The 20,776-nt window shown below is 35.8% G+C and overlaps 3 protein-coding genes across 3 annotated transcripts; 2 read left to right on the plus strand and 1 right to left on the minus strand.

The window, feature by feature from the left end:
• Positions 1–1,154: 1,154 nt before the first annotated feature.
• LOC137742291 (mitogen-activated protein kinase homolog NTF3) lies at positions 1,155–3,734 on the plus strand. Its single transcript, XM_068482124.2, has 3 exons — positions 1,155–1,699; positions 1,786–2,213; positions 2,786–3,734. Exons 2-3 carry the CDS (start codon positions 1,791–1,793, stop codon positions 3,479–3,481), a joined length of 1,119 nt encoding a protein of 372 aa, XP_068338225.1. The 5' UTR covers positions 1,155–1,699; positions 1,786–1,790; the 3' UTR covers positions 3,482–3,734.
• An 8,080-nt stretch (positions 3,735–11,814) lies between these two features.
• On the plus strand, positions 11,815–13,348 carry LOC137732559 (bZIP transcription factor 44). Its single transcript, XM_068471878.2, has one exon. The coding sequence runs from the start codon at positions 12,476–12,478 to the stop codon at positions 12,947–12,949; it is 474 nt and encodes a 157-aa protein (XP_068327979.1). The 5' UTR covers positions 11,815–12,475; the 3' UTR covers positions 12,950–13,348.
• Positions 13,349–19,476: 6,128 nt separating this feature from the next.
• On the minus strand, positions 19,477–20,674 carry LOC137742537 (protein TIC 20-I, chloroplastic). Its single transcript, XM_068482436.2, has 2 exons — positions 20,498–20,674; positions 19,477–20,323 (listed from the first exon to the last, which is right to left on the minus strand). Exons 1-2 carry the CDS (start codon positions 20,625–20,627, stop codon positions 19,686–19,688), a joined length of 768 nt encoding a protein of 255 aa, XP_068338537.1. The 5' UTR covers positions 20,628–20,674; the 3' UTR covers positions 19,477–19,685.
• Positions 20,675–20,776: the final 102 nt, after the last annotated feature.

Here is a 20,776-nt window from a genome sequence, read left to right on the forward strand (position 1 = left end):
ATATCAAATACCAAATATTTATGATTGTATTGGGTGGTATTTGCAGTCGATTGCATAAGAGCAACTTCACCGTTGCAAATGTCCTTCGGGTTATTCACTGTTTAATCCATTTATTGAACAGTAATTATCTTTAATAAACCGTAACTGTTTTTTGCATCTTCATATTTACATTGAATAGTCATGACAATAGGTAATAAAATATTAGTATTTTTTTAATTTATAATTAATATTATATTATTAATTTATCTCAGTATCCTCCTCATTCTTCCTTCTCTATATATTTGGTTCTGCTTCTTCTTCAATTATTCATCTTCTTCTTCACTTCCTTCTTCGTTCTTTGTTTGTTTATCGAAAAACTTCTTCTTTTTTTTGGTAAAAGGAAAACTTCTTCTTTGAGGAAGTCACGACGCCGGCTTCGGGAAAGCATGACACCGACTCCGGGAAAGCCCACAATGCCGACTTGGCCTTTAAAGAAGACGGATCCAGAGGCTCTGGTGGGTTTGGTCCAGAGAGAATCATCTCCGTTGCTTCAAAGGACGACGAAGGTTGAGTAGCTGTCAGGTTGAGGCCCAGAAATGCAGAAGAGATGATGGTTGACGTCGCCCAGACGTCAGCCTTGCGTCATGTTGCCTTCGGGCTCTTGAGTTGGCAACTCGTGCCGGACCTCTCCCTCAAGCTTGCTTAGGCTCCCTCGCCAGCACACACTGGGCTTGCTTGCTCGGACTCCAACACATGCTAGAGCTGCTCTAAAGGAGAGGCTGTCAATCTAACTAAAGTGACTATGATCATAAGGCTTACTTTTGTTTAGAAGATCCTAAATGGTTGTACGAACCTTTATCATAATTGCATTGTCGATATGAGAAGAAAAATGAAGTAACGTGTCACTTCAATTAAAAGACAATTAAAATTCGACCAACTAATTTTTCCACCAACAATGAAGCACGAACGATGCACATGACATTTCTTGAGTAAGGTCATTTTTGTAATTTGACTACGGTACATGCATTTTCGTATACATTCATTATGTAACAATCAAATGTGATAGTCCTTTTTTTCTAATTGCGTATCTGACCGTTAAATAACAAGTATACGAAGTAAATACATATAGAACAAGAAGTTCCAAATTTTAAGGTGTTTTGACAAGATTCCTGATTGAGCTGAAGTTTGACAAAACTTTTCCTTGTGTGCAATTTTCGTCGTGATCGAATTGAACGACGACGTAGCAAGGCCGTTGAATGCCCACCCTGCAAAAAATGGGTCCCGCCCATTAAAATATCCGTTGCTCTTCTCGCTAGCGTTACAAGAGCGAAATCCGGTAAGAGATGCTGCGATCCATCATCCATTAGACAAAAACAAGAAAATAATAAATAATAAAATTAAAATAATAGTCCAAATAAATAAAATCCGCATAATTGTCACATGCTTATTCCCCTCTCTGCTCTGATCGCGTCGAGATAACGAATCTACAGCTCTTCAATCGCCCCTATATCTACACACCCAGATCGGAAATCGAATTCCCAATTCCCGATTACTTGATTCGCTAAATTCTGGCGCGAAATTGGAAACTAGGGTTTGTGCCGATGAAATTGGGGCTAATTTGCGGATAATTGCGAAATGGTCGGGGTTTGCGGTGGATTGGATGAGAATTGGGACTAATTCGGACGTGGGTTGGCGGATTGGATGGGACTGGACTAAAAAGGTAAAATCTTTGTTTGTTTGATGCGAAAATTCCATGGCTTTTTGCTGAAAAAGAAGCAGAAAATAATCGAATTTATTAATGTGAAGGAACAATGGCGACGCAAGTGGAGCCTCCGAACGGGATCGGGTCGAAAGGGAAGCATTACTACTCGATGTGGCAGACGCTGTTCGAGATCGACACCAAGTACGTGCCGATCAAGCCGATCGGGCGGGGAGCGTACGGCATCGTTTGCTCGTCGGTGAACAGGGAGACGAACGAGAAGGTGGCGATCAAGAAGATCAACAATGCGTTCGAGAACCGAATCGACGCACTGCGGACGCTGCGGGAGCTGAAGCTGCTGCAGCACCTCCGGCACGAGAATGTGATTGCTTTGAAGGATGTGATGATGCCGATTCAGAGGAAGAGCTTTAAAGATGTTTACTTGGTGTATGAGCTCATGGATACGGATCTCCACCAGATTATTAAGTCTTCGCAGCCGCTTTCGAATGATCACTGCCAGTATTTCCTCTTTCAGGTAACATAAATTGAATGTTTTCGGATTGTCTTTCACTTTGTTTTGTTGGTGAAATTGTTACTAATTTTGGTGATTTAATCCGGTGTGAACTCGTACTCTCGTCCCTATATTGTCGAATTTACTTCGCTATCTTGTCCATTGTTGGCTACTTGGAAAATGAAACATCGTACATTTTAAATGAGACATCTTTACATTTTAGAATGCTTCATAGATACTGATACTGCAGAATACTTTAACAATTCTCGTTCGGTTTTATGAAAATTCAGAGACTAGACCGCTGCACTAAATTGTTGCATTGTAGAATTTACATAGCCGTGCTAGACTGATGAGTGGTGCTAACATTTCTTTCATCAATTTGAATGTCAATCATTGATTTGGTTTGGAGTAGGGCTTTTAAGAGAAGAGTATGATGGATTGATTGAACCGCTAGATTTGCTTTTACTGTGCTTCCTTATGCCTTTCATCCTTTTTCTTTTTTCGGAAAAGATCCTTTTTTGTACTTCTTCTTGAAAAGGGTTATGCACAGTTGTCTTGTTTTTACTTATTCTAAAGAAAATAGAATGTCCATGCAGCTGCTTCGAGGCCTAAAGTATCTTCATTCTGCAAACATTCTCCATCGTGATTTGAAGCCTGGGAACCTTCTTGTCAATGCAAACTGTGACTTAAAAATATGTGATTTTGGGCTAGCTCGTACCAGCACAGGAAAGGGGCAGTTTATGACCGAGTATGTTGTCACTCGTTGGTACCGTGCCCCTGAGCTACTGCTCTGCTGTGACAACTATGGAACGTCGATTGATGTGTGGTCTGTTGGGTGCATCTTTGCTGAGCTTCTTGGCCGGAAACCTATCTTCCCTGGTACAGAATGCCTCAACCAGCTCAAACTCATAATTAACATCCTTGGAAGCCAGAGGGAGGAGGATCTCCAGTTTATAGACAATCAGAAGGCTAAGAAATACATAAAATCGTTGCCATATTCTATGGGGACCCCCTTTACCCGCCTTTACCCTGATGCTCATCCTCTGGCAATTGATCTACTGCAAAAGATGCTTGTTTTTGATCCATCAAAGAGGATTAGCGTCGCTGAAGCACTCCAACACCCTTACATGTCCCCATTGTATGATCCCAATAATAACCCTCCAGCCGAGGTATCTATTGATCTTGACATTGACGAGGATTTAGGAGAAGAGACGATAAGGGAGATGATGTGGAGGGAAATGCTTCTTTACCATCCCGAAGCTGCTACAGGCAATGCCGCAGTGTTTTCCTGATCATCTTCTTTCTAGCTTCTTCTATGTAGACTTTGAAATACGTCTCCATTCCAATAATCTTGATGCAGCATGCGTCAGCAGGTCTCTCTCGCCTTCAATAACTTCGTTAATTTTAAGTTATGATCAGCTATGAGCCTGAGCCCTGCATATGATAGGTGGCGTTTTAAGTTTGTATATATGTTTGTCTTTGTACGTCTATGGAGTCTGGAACCGGTTTCCTTTTGTAGTTAATGAAGATACTATTTTATGTCCACGTAATTTCGTATGATCGACTGAAATTTTACCATGAGACATGCTACGGAGACATTGATGAAGTGATACTTCTTCTTTCTCTGTTCGATGAGTTTCGCAGTTTAAAAACTGTATACACAGGAAGACACCTAGAGAGAAGACTAGTCATGGTGACGAGCCTTTTTTTTGGGGGGGGGGGGGGGGGGGGTGTTTGTGTGTGGGGTGGGGTGATGCGTATACCTCAAGTACTCGGCACTTTCGGCATCATTTCTCCTTCTGAAGAATGAGATCGACTTAATGCACTTAACTTCGGCACCATCCTTAATGCCCCCGCATTTGGGTCACAAGCCTGCGTTACTGAGCTCGGCAATTAACATCCGAAGACGTCAATTATATGAAGGAAGTAACCATGGCGCAAGCACGGTCGATGTGGGATTACACCGTAATGACGTTGGGTTTTATTTTTGCTCTTTTAAAGGCCCGAGCTGGGTTTGGGTTGGAGTGTCCCCTTCTTCTTCGAGAAGGCTTGGGCCAATGTCCAAGAAAAGGTCCAGTGCGTTTTTTTCTCTCTCTGAACAAACAATGTTATTGTCTATATTTAGAGAGTGAGTGAGTGAGCTAAATTTATTTAAAATCTCTCATTTACAAGTAAAAAGGAATATTTTTAGACCGTAATATAAAGTAACAAGGTCCAATGCGTTTTAAAAATTAAAACTTATGGTCTACAACTACATGCATGCTCCTCACATAAATTTATTTTTTATTAATTTATTTTAATAGTTAGCCATATCAAATGTGTCAATTCACTTGTATCAATTCATCTCTTGACTTGTGTTTTTGGTACCCATATCAGTTTTGCATCCCCCCTAATTAAATGCATGCAAAGTCGTCGTTTTTCACGTGGCGGTGTGTCCCCTAAACTGAAAAAATTACAATATATGAGAAAGGGACGATCAAAGAAAGAAGATCTACGAGATTTTTTTTTTTTTTTTTTCTTTCTTTTGAATTTTTTGTGGAACTCTTTTCTCCTTTTGCCCTTTTCAGATAACTGAGTGTTGTAACTGGATGAGAGTGGGTGTCGTCCTTCTATGACACAATTTCTTTGAGTTATTAATCTCAAAACATCCATGCAAAATTAGGCAGCACCGACATTATACCCTTTGATCTGTCTCCGTCTCCCACCAAAAATTTTGGGCCACTTCTTTTCGGCTCTTGACGTACGTCCAACCACCCAACCACCCAACCAACCAACCAACCAACTTATTGGGCACCCTTCAAGTTTGAAGCACCAAACTAACCTAGCTCACTAAAGTATCGTGCTCATATGTATAGAGATTACATAAATAGTTGCCAGCTATTTTGACACCAAGAAAACAGTTAAGGTTTCAACGCAAAATCAATTGACAATATAGAAATTTTCTTAACCTTTTGTAAAAACACGCAAGGTCCGTCCTTTAATTCACTAACATAGAATTTACAATTTTAACACGTTCTACCATTTTCGTAACATGATCAGTCATGTAATAAAAGAGATAGATAAACAAAATAATTACATTAGAGATTTTGTTATAGACATGCGCGCTGGACATGTTGGTCAATATAATGTGTGCATCTGTAGAGAATAAAGAGAGATACGTAGACGCAAGTTTTAAAATAAAATCACCTTTTATTCATGATTTGATAACGTTTTTGGTCAATATAATGTGGGCTTTGAATTTCATTGTTTATACAGATTTTGGAAAAACCCACTTGTTATTGGCAAACTTTGGAAGACTGAACGGGAAGGTTCTTGCGCATGCATGACTAGATCAGTTTGGCTGACATTGAAAGGCTGCACGGGAAGGTTCCTTGCACATGCATGACTTGATCAGTAAGCGTTTTCAAGCATGCATGCATATATTATAATTATATACATAAATAGGATATTATATCTGAGGTGCATTGGATGATTTTATCTGCTTGACTTACACACAGCATATCAACTAGCTCCTTCCACTTCTCAGCATATCAACTAGGGATTTTGTGTCGAACCCTAGATAGTTGCAGAACCAGAATATTAGACAATCTTAATTACTTGATTAAAAAATAGAAATGATAACAACACATATTCAATTATGTTCGCTGTTTTCTTTTGATTTATTCATTTTTTTTTCAAACAAACGATATTATCTACATTAAGGGGGGTTGGGTTTAGCCTCACACTACGCTAGCAATAATGTGATTCAAATTCGCCTTTGACGAGAATCGAACCTAATATCTCTCACTTACAAGTGAAGAGGAATACCACTAGACTGTAATACTAAGTGACTTGATTTATTCAGTTAGATGACTAAAAATTAAGAGAGTAATAGATGAGAATAACGGTGTGCGGTTATTATTTCTCATTAAAAACTATGATCGAATAGGTTCTACTAATTGATGAACAAAAAAAATCTTATTCTGCAAATAATAAACTCAACATCTGGAGACGTGATTACTTGCAAGCAAGAGCATATACCTAAATGATTTAATTGCCTTCACGACGAAGGCAGATGCAAGAATATTTTAAGGACAAGTAAGTAACCCTAGTTTAAGGTCGGTAAGAGGAGTGAGAATTGAGAAAGGTGAGACGACAGCACTACATATACATTAGCTTACATTTTACTTTAAAAAAATCACTACTTTAACGTACACAATTGATCTTCCGTGCTTGATCATGGATACATGATATTCAAGTGTAGGAAACCCTAGCTAGAAGCTTCTAATGATATGCAAAATTAAAGGAAAGAGCCTTGAAGAGCATAAAGTTGTAGCTTCACGAATACATATTAATTTGGTACGTCTTCCAAATGATTTATAATCACTACTAATGATTTTGCGCAAGATTATCAATTATACGTTGCAGTTAACTGCATTTGTGGACACGAAAGACAATAAACCAACAACCATGTCAAGTACATTCTAACAAATGTAACTTCACCATATCAAGTTATCAACAATATATCAATAATTACAACGACATTTGAATGATATATCGACCGCATCCGCATGTCCGTATTTTCTTTAAAGCAGGAGTAACGCATAGAAAGGAAGTCATGGTCAAGTACTAGATGATTGATAAGTCCCAACTTTTTCCATAGAGACTTATAATGAAAAAAGCACAAGCACCTACAACCTCAAAAGCTAAAGAAAGTCAGAAAAACACCACAAATAGAAAAGATGCACGAATTCCATGTTAATTATTTTATTTCCATTTTTTTTAAAAACAGTTTAAGCAGAAGAAAAGAAAAAAGAATATGAAAATCATGGCTACAGAAGGAAAAAAAAAAAAAAAAACCAAAACCAAATAAAATCAGTTTTGGGGACCCCTTTGCAAAAGGGTGAATTACTGGACCCTACGAACCAACTTGATCTCTCTATCTTGATCTCTCTATCTCGATCTCTCTCGAGATATCTTGATCGATACCTAACAATAAAAACAAAAAAAGAACCAAATATGGTACCTGGAGTACTAATGCTGTTTGGAGAATCACGGCTCAAACGATGCTCTGATTGGCCTTTTTAAATTTGTATTGGCATCCCTACCAAACCTTTTCTTCAATTTGCTCCATCACGTAATTGTTTTTGGATGAACGATAGTCTGTATTATTATTATTTGCATTGTTTGGATTTCTGGCAACGAAACCCGAAAAGTTAGGTCCATTTGATGAGATAGCATACGACAGAAGAAAATGATGGAAAACAGAAGGCAAACAAAAGTAAACAAGGAATTTAATTGCATATTTGCTTTATACTGATTAACTTTCTTTTATGAAAAGGACAGTGTTAAGGTAAAAAACGAACACCAGAGGTCGAGTTCGAAGATGAATACTCGTAATCAACAAAACTACAATGCCACCAACTATTTGTACACAGACTACACTAGCTAGCGAATCTAGCTATACCAACTTGTTTTTTTTTGTGTACGCGGAAACTTTGTAAGATTCACCGCGACAATGGTCTGGTCTATGATTTTGTTCTCATGAATCGTGATTCACTTGCTTTCGTCCTCGAACTCGATTTTTATGTTTTGTAATTATCCAAAGATGTCACGCTTAACAAACTTCTTTCTATGTGGCTCAATTTGAGCGGTACAACTGTCGAAAGTAATCGAAGAATAAACTTTTATTTGCACCAGAAGAGTCTTGACATGTCTTCCTCGAGAAAACGCTTTGTTAATAATTTCCCTCTCTTACTTTCTCCCTCCCTCTCTGTAAAATGTTCTTGACGTATCCAAAATCTCTCTTTTCTTTTTACTTCTGATCATTTTTCTTTTCCTCATGAATGCTCTGGCATTTTCACGAGAAAGAATTCCATAGTACGAGTGCGTTGTCTTGAGTACTAATGATACAATGTTCTATGAAATTTTTTTATGTATATTGTATTATTAGCATAAAACTCTACTGTAGCAATTCATTAGTTCAATTATTTATTTTATTTTTTATTTTTAAAAGGAGAGAGAATACAACGAAATGTTCAAGTTGTAATTGTGTGTCTCTATCTGGCTACAATATTTCAACTTTTACAAGTTTTCAAACAGTGGAAATTATTATACTTTCATCTTTGTTCATGGTCATGTCTTATAGCCAGAGGGGCCCCGATGTCATTTCAGAATCGCAATGAACATAGAGATCCTACCAACACTCACAAAGCTTTATAAGCTTCAACAAGTATGATTTATTCTCACCTGCAAGATTTTAATCTGTGTATCGCATTATCTTAAACTGGATTATGTGTGGACCGTGGCATCACTTTCGGTTCAATTTGTCACTGTCCGGAACAATTGCCAGCTTCACAGAAATGTAATAAAATAGCAAAAGATATACAAGTTGAAGGGTTACAAATAGAAAGATAACCTTATCATTACCGTAGACTGCAAAGAGGGATCATTGTAAGATCAGAAGAAAATTTTCCATGGGATTCTTGTCCTTCTCACTTTTCCTTTTTGTTCCTTTTTATATCTTTCAGTGTGGATTACTATCACACTTTTCTTACGTTACAAGTGAAGAAAGAAATGTGTCGATTAATTTGTAATAAATTAAAAAGTTAGGTCTTCACTCTGAATCAGAATAAAGCGTGAGAGACGTCAACTACATAAGCCAATAAGACTATTTGGTGCTCGATCTCTTTGCTCCCAAAGGCCACAACGAGCAGGATAAATTTTTCCTGAAACCCTAATTTATGTTCCCCTCTCTGGTGCAAACTCGTGGAGAGTGGAACCCAGCTCTCCCCCCACCATGCACCCCACTTTGTTCCTTTTTATCCTTTTCCGTGCCTCAAACTCATAGGCGCTGTACTCTCTCTCGTCTCCCGCACTATTATTGTTACTATCATTTGGTGCCCACGAGATGCAGTACACCATTATTGTCTGCAACTGCAAGCTCTCGAATATCAACCTCACCATGCATCTGTAATATTTTATCATATTAGTTGTTTTTGCATCTTCCTGTGGGTAGAAAGATAAAGGTTCTTTGCCTGTGTGCACAAAACACCTAATATTTATGCAGAAAACCCACTAATTTGGTAGGGTTAGTCTCTCACCGACGAATTTTCTGATGTTTGGAACCCGAAACAAATTAAATTTATTATAATCCAAAACCTTAACCCAAACAAATATAGTTTGATCCCATGCATACATTCATTAAGCCTTGTCCTAGCTAGTGACAAATAATTCACTCATAATATCACTCATAATCTTAAGATAGAGAAAAGAACAAAAAACTATTTTCGGATTACATCCAAGAAATTGCCCTTTGATCAATACCTAGAGGCACTGCAGACTGCACTAGATCGATCTTGTAAACATTATTACATTACATTCAAGATTTTGGGGACCCCAGTCTAGGAATTAATAAACAAAGTCAAAGGAGATTATTGTCGAATATTGTAGAGGAAGCATTGAGATTACTGTGTTTGTTCGTCAAATAATGATTAATTAGTAGTTAAACACACATAAGTATACTCTACGAAAAGCACTAATATAGGAATATATATTAACATCTGAGCCGACTTCTATTTTCTAATAAAATAGGCGGCTCCAATGGTAGAAACGATGCACTAGCAGAAAAATTCGGAAAGACATTAAGAATGGAATAGTGAATCGATGGTATGCCTAGTAAATTTCAGATTTGAGTTTAGGTGGTGCAACATATTTGGATGCTCCCTTGGCATCTTAAACTTATCATAGAGGATGTTAAATGGTTGGCTTCTGGATTTTAGCATATCAATTGAAAGCATATTTACAGGGAAGCAAATTTCATGACGAACACATTAGCTCATATAGGCCTCATTGTTGCCAACCCTCATTTTTGAGATTATTGTCTTTCATTTTCAGCTATGGAGACCATAAATTTTGAGTGTATTGGAAACGGTTGTATTAGACCATCTTCAAAGGAAATTTCAAATTATAAGAGTCAAATTACAATTGATAGTTGATGTGATAATTTGAAGTTTTATGTCAAATTTTGTATTTTTCCAACCGAATTGTTAAATGTTATTTTATTATTTAAATAGAGTTTTAAATGGTTGTATTTGTTAAAAAATGTTGAAACAAAATTTTCTGTGGTTGAAATGTTAGTGGAATAAGGGATCCACTATTAAAATGAATTAAAAATAAATTTAATATTGATGTTAAACTTGACTCTAAATCACAAAGTCTTCAAATTCAGTTAGCAAATAACACTTCGGTTGAATAGACTTTTGATATCAAATATGCACAGTAACATTCCACTAGAATTTTTGATATCTCTTTTAGAAATGTTCTTAAAGGTTTTAAGTTTAATAAATTTCTTCAAAAAAAAAAAAAAAAAAATATCAGATTTGCGTCCAACATAAAATAATTTAAATGACGATATTGTCCTTACTCTACTACTTTTATACCACCTTCATCCCTGGGATTCCGTCTGCTGCATTCAGGCGTCACGTTCCATTTTATATCAATAAAAAGGGCATAACTTCTCATGCTTACGAACTGTTAGCGAAACGGTTAAATCTGGTGGTACTTAACGGTGAAAGAGAGGGTAAAAATCATCGTTTATTTTCTTATATCAATAAGCGTAATCTCCAAGAATAAATTATACAAGTTGAAAACCTTCTCGTTAATAATGAATGAAATAAAATTGACGATTTTATCATAAGATCATTGCTTGCTTTCTTTCTGTTCAACATAAAAATGAATTAAATAATATTTTATAAAATTAATTTATTAAGGATTCATCATAAGATTACTTGTTATTATAACTGTCTCTTTGTTCGATGCAAAAAAAATCTTTAAATTAAATAATATTTTATAAACTAATCTTTAAAATCTTAACTACATTGATAAAATTTTCTTTGTCCACCAAAAAAGAGTAAAAAAATAATTTTGTCTTCTATCACAAAACAAAATCAGTATAGTAAATTTACACAAACTAAATTTTACAGTTTTTTTTCAAAACCTCACCCAAAGGTGGTTCTATCATCCTCTAATTTTGAAGGGAAAAAAAAAAAAACTTCTCTCTCTAAGACCATCTCCAATGGTTGAGCTAAAAGCCAAATATTTTAGCCCGAAAAATTTAGCTTTTAGCCCAGAAACAACTTTTCTGCTCCAACCGTTCTAACCTAAAATTTTAACCTAGGATTATTAAAGAATGAACTTAGACTATTTTTTTTTGTTAAATTAAATTTAAAAAATAAATAAATATGTGGACTATCGTAAATTAATTTTATAAACATTTTAATCTAAAAAAATTTAAATTCCGATAAATATTGGGTGGAATCCACTCTGATTTCTGGGCTAAATATTGGGGGGAATTTGGCATTGGTTTAACATTTAGCATTTAGCCCTAATTTTCCCCTTGGGTTGGAGTGGGTTTGGGAGAAAATTTTGGGGCTAATTTGGCTTTTAGCCTACCATTGGAGTTGGTCTAATCCACATTGAAAAAAAAATTTAAAAAAAAAAAGAAGAAAGGAAAACCGGTCAGTAAAATTTATAAAAAAATAATTTATGGTGTCACTGCCCACCAGCTGGAATTGGACAGTTGTGGAAATTTCTTACACACTTCACATGCCTTATCAGTCTCCCCACCAACCCCTCGATTTGTAGAAGAATGGTTGGAGGAGATTCCAAGGCCCTTTACTTTTTCAACCTTTTTTTTTTCCTAATTTTCTTCATTTTTTTAATCTAATTTCCAATTTCTTTCGGTTTTCTTTTGGGATTTTTTATTGCATTTTCCTTCTATAAATTGACCCCACCATTCCTTCACTAACCTCTTCCTCTTTCCTTCTCTCCCTCCTCTTTATTTTACGTATCGTAGTCTGAGGCTCTGAGATTAAATTCTCCTTCTGTGTTCTTTGTTTTTCTCAAGGGCTCTGTTGGTTTTGTTTTTTTTTTTTTTTTTCCAGCAATTACTGGGTGTTTTTTGCTTTATTTTGGGTGTTGATTTCTGGGTTTTTGCCGTTATATCTTGGGTCTTTGTGTTTCCGCTGAAAATCTGGAAATATAAATGCTGAAAATCTGGATCTTGATGTTTGAGATTAATGTCGCCAGTTCTCAGTGAAATCCTCCGTTCCGGGTTTATGGTAGATTCCTCCCTCCGGCGCAGAACCCACCTTGTCCAATCTTTCTCCGTCATCTTCCTCTACTGGTTTTATGTTTTCTCAGAAATTAGCTCCCTAAGATATACCTAGATTATATCTATTCGTGTATAATTATCTGAATAATTTAGTATTTAATCTAAGTTTTTATATAAGTCTTCATATATTTCTATGGCTTCTTCAAGCGGAAATTCCTCTGGTTCCGCTCAGCTTCAGAACTCTGCCTCTGAAGGGGATCTGCATCGTCCGGTGGATCAAAGAAAGAGAAAACGGATGCAATCGAACCGCGAATCGGCGCGGCGGTCGCGGATGCGGAAGCAGCAGCACCTGGACGATCTGATGGCGCAGGTCGCCCAGCTGCGTAAGGAGAACAACCAAATCCTGACCAGCATAAACATCACCACCCAGCACTTCATGAATGTCGAGTCGGAAAACTCGGTCTTGAAAGCGCAGATGGGGGAGCTCAGCCAGAGACTGGAGTCCCTCGACGAGATCCTCGGTTACATCAACGGCGGCGTCGGCCACGGCGGAGGCTTTGAAACCACCCCTGTTGCCGATCACAACAGTTTAATAAACCCTTGGAATATGCTTCATGTGAACCAACCAATCATGGCCACTGCTGACATGCTTCACCAATACTATTAATTAATCAAAGGCCATGATGACAACAAAAAAAATTTATACCCACCGGAAATGTCACTTCAGCGGTATTCTGAAACCATTAACGTATAGTTATGTGTTTTAGTTATTTTATTCAGTAAGATGTAATTGGTTTTGAATACCGTCACAGTGACGTCGGTTATTAGTGGTTGGTCAAAGTCTCAAAAGAGTGGAGAGGAAGAGAACAACTCGTTTTTGTTTTTGTAATCAGATATTAATATTAGAAGCCAAAATATGATCACTGTGATGGAGAAGGGCAAAAGTGAGAGGCCCACGGAGAAGTGGGTTCTGGAATTTGTAATGTGTATTATGGTGTGAAGGCTAAAATTATCGATGTAAATTTCTATATTAATATTAAATGAGTTGCCGACTGTTTGTGTACTATTTTTATTTTATTTTTCTTGTTTTTGTTTGAATATTTGTGGTACTTTTGACTTGTTAATCAACACTCAAAATGTCTGACAATATCTAAATTGAAAGATCACGCCCGAGTGTTGGTTGCTTTCAGAGAGTTGGTTGCAAGTTGAAACAAGTAATTATTACACTTCCACAAGTTATTTGGTTCGTCCAATAAGAGTAGATAACGCTTTATGACAGTTGTTGTAATGGCGAAATGTAATTACGTTTAGGCATTAAAATGGAAGTTTGATCCTTATCAGTTTTCTTTTTCCTTTAATAATTAATAATTTAAACTAATAACGCTATCGTTTGTGTAAGAAAATTTAATTACTTGAATTTCAATAAATTTCTTTGATTAGTTTTCTTTGACACAAAATAACTCAATTAGGAAATAAAAATAATAATAACTCAATTAGGTTAGTCCTCCAACAATTGATAATGTTAATGTGAATAATATTTGACCATCTTTACTATCTAAAGTAGTACCTTTCTCCACATTTTGGTTAAGACTAATACCATAAAATAAGGCTTTTTTAAAAGCCTTATTTATACGGTAGCTTTTATAAAAATTCATTCAAATTAAACTTTTTTTTTTAAATTATTCTGAGTGAATTTCATAGGAAACGTTTTTCAATTAATTGTGAGATGGTCCCAAATAATTGATTAGAATCGTGTTAAGTTACTAATTGTGCACATGTGAGCACTCCTGCATAAATGCATGTATATAAGTATAAGAGTGAGATTTGATACATTTTCGTATTAACGTTTCAAACTGTTCATACAAAACTTGAGTTTTTTTTTTTTATAGTATTTCTTAAATTGCAAGTATACGTATAAAAGATTCCAAAAGGGAAAATAAATGGAGAACTTGTGGTTGTCGCCATGTTATCTTCCTTAAGACAAGAAAGATATGCTTTGCTTCGTATTAAATGAATTTTCATATTTATTTGGTCCCTCATTGGGTCCATCATTTTATAAAACATCAAATTCCTCCAACGTTCAAATACTTGCGGTGGAGATTCAAATAAATGTTTTCTTTTGGCTTGTTTTGAATTATTTATTTGGTATTTCTAAATATTTTTATGAATTTCTCATATTTATTTTACTGCGCTTCTCGATTTTATATATATATATATATATGTGTGTGTTAATAATATGACAAATAATATATCATAGGAGACAAAATGTCCTCTTTTCCATGTTTGGATGTTGTGCCAATCGGTGATGGTTATTAGCTCCAATTTGATTATTTGAAGAGAAGAGATCATCTTCATACCTCTTTCATCAAGGTCATCGGATCAAGTAATTTAGATTTTTAAAATTTCATTCAACGGCTAAAATTTATTATAACTTTAAAAGATCAAAACAGGTGAACCGTTAGATAAAATTTCAAATGTCCAGATCACTTGATTCGGTGATCTTAATGAAAGAGGTATGAAGAGGATCTCTTCTCATTTGACCAATGATTTTGCCTTGGTTCATTGTATTTTGTGATTTAGATTTCTTCTAAAAGATCTAAACACTTGCATGTCGATATTGCTTCCACCAAGGAATCTAGATTTGAATAAATGAAATTATAAGATAAAAAATTATATAAATTTTACATGTTAAAAAAATATGTAAACGACATATAATTGGTAGATTAATATTTTTATGAATTTCTCATATGATTTGGATCCTTTCCGGATCCCCTCTTTGGGGATCCCGGGGATCAAGGCACAATGACCGTTCATCAAAGATCGTGCGGTCACAATTAAATGCTTTTTATATTTTTAAAAGTAAAGCAATCTCGTTTTGCGTAAAAAACATTTAATTATGACCGCACGATCTTTAATGAACGATTCTTGTATCGTGATCCCCAGGATTCCCACGGAAGGCATCCGGAGAGGATCCAAATCCTTTCTCATATGTATTTTACTGCTCTGTTCTCGGTGATATATATATATATATGTATGTATGTATGTATGTATGTATGTATGTATGTATATGTTAATAATATATCATAGGAGACAAAATGTCCTCTTTTCCATGTTTGGATGTTGCGCCAATCGGTGCTGGCTATTAGCTCCAATTTGATTATTTGATCGAAGTGATCCTCTTCGTATCTCTTTCATCAAGGTCATCGGATCAAGTAATTTAAATTTTTGAAATTTCATCAAACGGTTAAAAATTATTATAGCTTTAAATGGTCAAAACAGATGAACCGTTTGATGAAATTTTAAAAACCCGGATCATTTAATCCGGTAATCTTGGTAGAAGAAATCCGAAGAGGATCTCTTCTCATTTGACTAATGATTTTGCCTTGGTTCATTGTATTTTGTGATTTAGATTTCTGCTAAAAGATCTAGACACTTGCACGTCGATATTGCTTCCACCCAATCAGGAATCTAGGTTTGAATAAATGAAATTATCAGATAAAAAATTATATAATTTTTACGTGTTAAAAAAAGAAAAAGTAAACGACGTATAATTGGTAGATTAATAACACAAGATAAGAGTGTGATCTTGCTACTAATGATACAAAGCATGAATGAACTATTTCTTTACTATCTAGGTAATTAGATCATATTGATGAGGGTATTACCTAGAATATTAGATTATTAATCAATGTTATATTCTAGCTGTATAACATTTTAACTTTGATGTTCATCCGTATATACTATAAATTTTGAACGGATAACACCCACGTAATTTACCTATACTTTTCCACTAAAAAATTCCTCGTAATCATGGTGCTCCTATAACCTCAACAAAGTGTGATTGGAGCAAAATATAAAATGGAGGGACAACATCGGAATTGGAGGTAGGCAAAGTAAGAACTTCAAACTCTAGCATATGCTAGATTTTTCAGAATCAAGAAGGAAAACCCAGATTCTTTTCTTTCTGCTCGATTCAGATGGGGTTGACGTGGAATGTCCCTCTTGTTTTATTTTAATTTATTAGACACTTGATTATCCACGTAATTTCTACATATATCAAAATATCTAAATAGCGTGTGCGATGGAACTTCTTTTCCTTGGTCCTTCCATTAATTAATTTTATAGAAAAAGATAACAAGAAAAGTAAGACGACGAGAGGGAAGGAGCTTTCTTCCTTTCGATTTAACCAAGATAAAACCAGTAGTAATTAACTTTAATTTTAAGCTCTATATATGTATATAGTATTGTAATTTCACAAGCATATAACTACAATTTAATGATATATTTTTTTCACTTAATTAGGAGAATTAGTTTGAATATCGTAGATAACGAGTTCGATACTAAATTTTGTAACTGATCATAGTATAACTGAATCAAAGTTCTCATTTAATGTAAATATCGTAGTATTGAAAAGAAGAAAAAAAAATCATATTAGTAAATAGTAACGAAATTACGTAGGGTCATTGAAGGAAGTTGGTCAATTAGGTGGACAATATATTTAACAATGGTGGAATATTATCTTAGAAAAAGAGGAAGTAGAAAAGGATGATGAAATCATTTGTCACGCCTTCGCTGTATAATGTTGTAATTAATTAAGTTTAAACAAGAAGACGATGAAAGCATCTTTTTATTAGCAGCCATTAATTAAAAGCCACTGGTGATTATCATTTTCTCCATCATATTTGATGACTTTTGGTGTAGTGGGAAGCCAGTTATTTATATAAATAAATGGCTTATTGTTTTTGAACAGAGGTTAGTGATCATCTAATTGTAAGCAAAGGGTTTTGGGTCGTTGTTTACATTTTAAAGTAAATAGTTAATTACAACAAGAAACAAGCTAGGGCAGATTATAATGACTAATCTACGTTACATAGATTTCCTCCAGAAAAAAGAAATCCTTAGTTGGGTATGACAAATATAATGAGCCGTTTTTAACATTCGAAAACAGTCAACCTTCACTTTCTGTATTGAGAGAAAACGTGAACAACTAAACTTATTATATTTCATAAATAAAAACGTGTTGCTCACGTAATGAGATGATCGTAAATGTAAAAGAAAAAACATATACATGTTTTAAGATTTCTCTAGTGTAGCCAATATTCAAACGATCGTAGTCAATAACTTGAGTGGAACCACGAGCTGGTGGCCCAGTAGTAAATGACGGATTGCGATGCTTCCTTTAAACTAAAAACTGGAGGTCTCGGGTTTGAAACTCACTGCTGGTGTGGAAGCTAGACTTGTGACCAAGAGGAGGTTGAAATGCCTCTATAAGTCTTCATGGCCTCGAAAAATGATAGATAACCGTGACTTGTCACCTGTTGTCCCCCTTTTGATTTTTTTTCTTTTTTAAATAACTGGAGTGGTTGATGTAAATTGAGTTTATCGAAGTTAGGTTTTACAATATGTGATATAAAATCCACCCATACCTTTCCAAACCAACCCTTACGAACTTCCATTCCATTTGATATTTTTAAGGAAGTTTTAACGAAACACTCTCGGTATTGTTCACTTTAACGAAAAAAATCACATTTTTACCTTTTCCTGGTACTATTTACTACATATTTATTTGTCATTTTTCATTAAACTAAAGTTTTTTTTTTAGACTTTTCGTTAGTTTTCTTTATTTTTAACCCATTAAATTAATGGCGGTGTCTAGAAAATTTTGATCATTGGATCGAATAGATTGAAAAATATCAATAGATAAGAATCAACAAGAGTGCGTGAGAAGTAAAAAAAGATGTGTGAATAACACTATTCAAACTAATTTGATGACAATGAAGTAGGGGCCACCTCTCCAACGTAAGATTTGGTTTTATTGTTTTTTTTTTCTTCGGTTTATATGCTTTTTGGAAAGGCAATATTTCTACTCATCATGCTCACCATTACTGTTAGATGAGTTTAACAACACAAATTTTAAATTTTAAATTTATATAGCGGTGATAAATAAGACAATGAGTATTACTACCAACAGAGAGTAGTGAATAAAAAATGCAGTATGTTGAAAATGGATTGCAACTAGCAAGCATGAAGGGCAACACAAAAAAAACGGTGCTGTGATGTGAGATTAATAACGACATGCATCTTATCTTAGGGAGTCGGGGACAATGTTAATTCAACAAAATTTTAATAGGTTGATGTTTACATCTTTGAAGTCATCGACACTATTCTATGTAAGTGTGTAGGGTTTTCTTATCTACAAAGTAGAAACATCGTTTTAGGTTGGAATATCGCGCATGATACTTTGTTTTCCCGTTGGGGAGAGGACGACAATGGAGCCTTCATCATCCATTTGCTAATTAATTAAATAAATTTAATGAATTTCATTCAAATACTATATTAAGATATTCCCCTATAATACTCCAAGTGCTAATGAAACTATTTTAGTGAAATTTAACTGTCTTAATTCCCGGGCGATCGCGCCCTAACCATGACAAGAAATTCTATGCACACAAGATGTTACGGATATGTTATCTCAAGCGGATTCATAATTTCTATACGTGAAAGTTAAAAGCACATAGTAATGAATGATCGGGTTGAGATACATGACTTATATAATATGAGGTGGGTCATGTAATGGTTCTCTTTAGCCAAAATGATCATAAGACTGGCATAACTCATCGCATTGGTCGCTGAGATTTAAAAATCGATAGAAGTGGTCACTGAAATTGTCCACCGTTAATCATTTGATCATTCCGTGAAAAAACTCCGTTGAATTGAGAGCATTTTTGTCAAATCAAACCCTCCAGTTGAACTAGTGGTTTCGTCAAATTAACCTTTTTATTTTTTTCACAAAATGGTCAAAACGATTGACAGTCGATAATCTTAGAGATCATATCTATTGATTTTAATACTTATAAAGCAAAGTGAGGAGTTACGACAAGATAGAAATTGAGTTGTATTTGAATGAAATGGGGAGGTAAAGCTAGCTAGGTCAACCCAACCCTATCCTAATTAAAAAAATAAAATTAAGGTCAAGTTGGGTTCATGCGGGTTTTAAGTTCATTCTAACTCACCCGATCAATTTAAAAATCAGATTGAGTATGGACGAATTCAAGTTGTCTCAACCCGAAGTTGTACCCTTGCCATTGCATCCCAGGTGCAAATGAATTTCTCTGCCCCAACCAACCATACATAATATCAGAATGCAAATCAGCCCAAACCCACCCTCCCACAGAAATGAAAAAGAAAAGGAAATCCAAATGGGCATAAAATTATAATCCAAATGGGCACAAAGCCAGCTGATTCAATTACAACACTTACACAAATGCTGCTTTAACAAAAACTAATTTCGGATTTTCGAAAATAAATACTTCGGCTAACAAGTTTTCACCTCGTACAACAAATTCCAAACAATGCAACGACAACATTCTTTAAGAGTTTCTCTTCTGCTTTCGTTCGCTCTATTAGTCATATGGAATTTGAATATACGCAGCATCGCAGACGAAGGGGATATCAGCGTACATGCCAGCAAGAGCACAACGTATCGCTTCCAACACGGTGAAAAGGTAAGCAAATGCAATGGCCGTCCAAAAGTGCATCCCAACCTTACCCCAGTACACAGCAAGCGGCATCCAACGGCTCACAGTCCCTATCACCTGCAAGGCAATTTCCAACAGCATGCCCATCACCACATGAAATCTGAAGAAATGAGGCCATTCCTTTCTCCTCACAACTCCCAGATATGCAACGAAGAAGTATGCCATCAAGAACCAGCTGGGCAACCTCCCAATGGCTCCGAGGAAAGGGTATGTTAAGAATTCAAAGTCCTCCAGGAAAGGGTGTAGATGATACGCTGTCTCAGCATACATCCATGTCTCGTGTAGGGGCATCAAATAGGGGAGACAGGCTAACGTCCTCCACCACCACTTTGGCTTCTTAGTCATGGGAGGGAACCGAAAACTGTACGGAACATCCTTAGATGCTTGAGGGGCCATACGAGATTTGCATCCTCTTTGCAATGCGGGGATTGTACGTAACAAGCTACCGTGATCCCCACTTAAAAATGGGCTTGATGCAGCACAAGGGTTCAGAGGTGGCATAACTACAACAAAAACAATGTCGAATCAAAACCATGACTCGACTCATCATATGGATTGGCAAATGGTCCGTCAAATTCCAATTGAGCAGATAAACAGATAGGATTGAGAACTACATAATCGCATACCGGAATTAAACAATCAGGACATTCACAATGCAATATACAACCGCAACTTACCTTCCTGCCGAGCTCTCAACGAACTGACGCATGGAAAAGCAGCCGCCTTAGTTCGAAAACATGGAGCACATGACACCCCGAAATTCACAGAACTGCACCCGGCGGGCATGGGGCATCCATTCGGAATCATTGCCAAGTACCTGATTACATAAAACCCAATTTCACAAGTGGAAAACGTAATCCAGATAAAGGGATATGATTTTTCTCCAATTTCTACAATTACTAATTTACAATGCAGCCTAGTAAACGCAAAACATGCAGAAATCTATCAGCTTGGAA

The sequence above is a fragment of the Pyrus communis genome, chromosome 15 (genome assembly GCF_041283825.1).
Source record: "Pyrus communis isolate YQ-2024b chromosome 15, ASM4128382v1, whole genome shotgun sequence".
NCBI lineage: Eukaryota > Viridiplantae > Streptophyta > Magnoliopsida > Rosales > Rosaceae > Pyrus > Pyrus communis.

Excerpts from the sequence above, each read along its gene's own strand:
- LOC137742291 (XM_068482124.2), top strand. The coding sequence starts at position 1,791 with ATGGCGACGCAAGTGGAGCCTCCGAACGGGATCGGGTCGAAAGGGAAG. Across the intron at positions 2,214-2,785 it reads GCCAGTATTTCCTCTTTCAG|CTGCTTCGAGGCCTAAAGTA; the intron begins GTAACATAAATT and ends ATGTCCATGCAG.
- LOC137732559 (XM_068471878.2), top strand. The coding sequence starts at position 12,476 with ATGGCTTCTTCAAGCGGAAATTCCTCTGGTTCCGCTCAGCTTCAGAAC.
- LOC137742537 (XM_068482436.2), bottom strand. The coding sequence starts at position 20,627 with ATGATTCCGAATGGATGCCCCATGCCCGCCGGGTGCAGTTCTGTGAAT. Across the intron at positions 20,324-20,497 it reads GTTGAGAGCTCGGCAGGAAG|TTATGCCACCTCTGAACCCT; the intron begins GTAAGTTGCGGT and ends TTTTTGTTGTAG.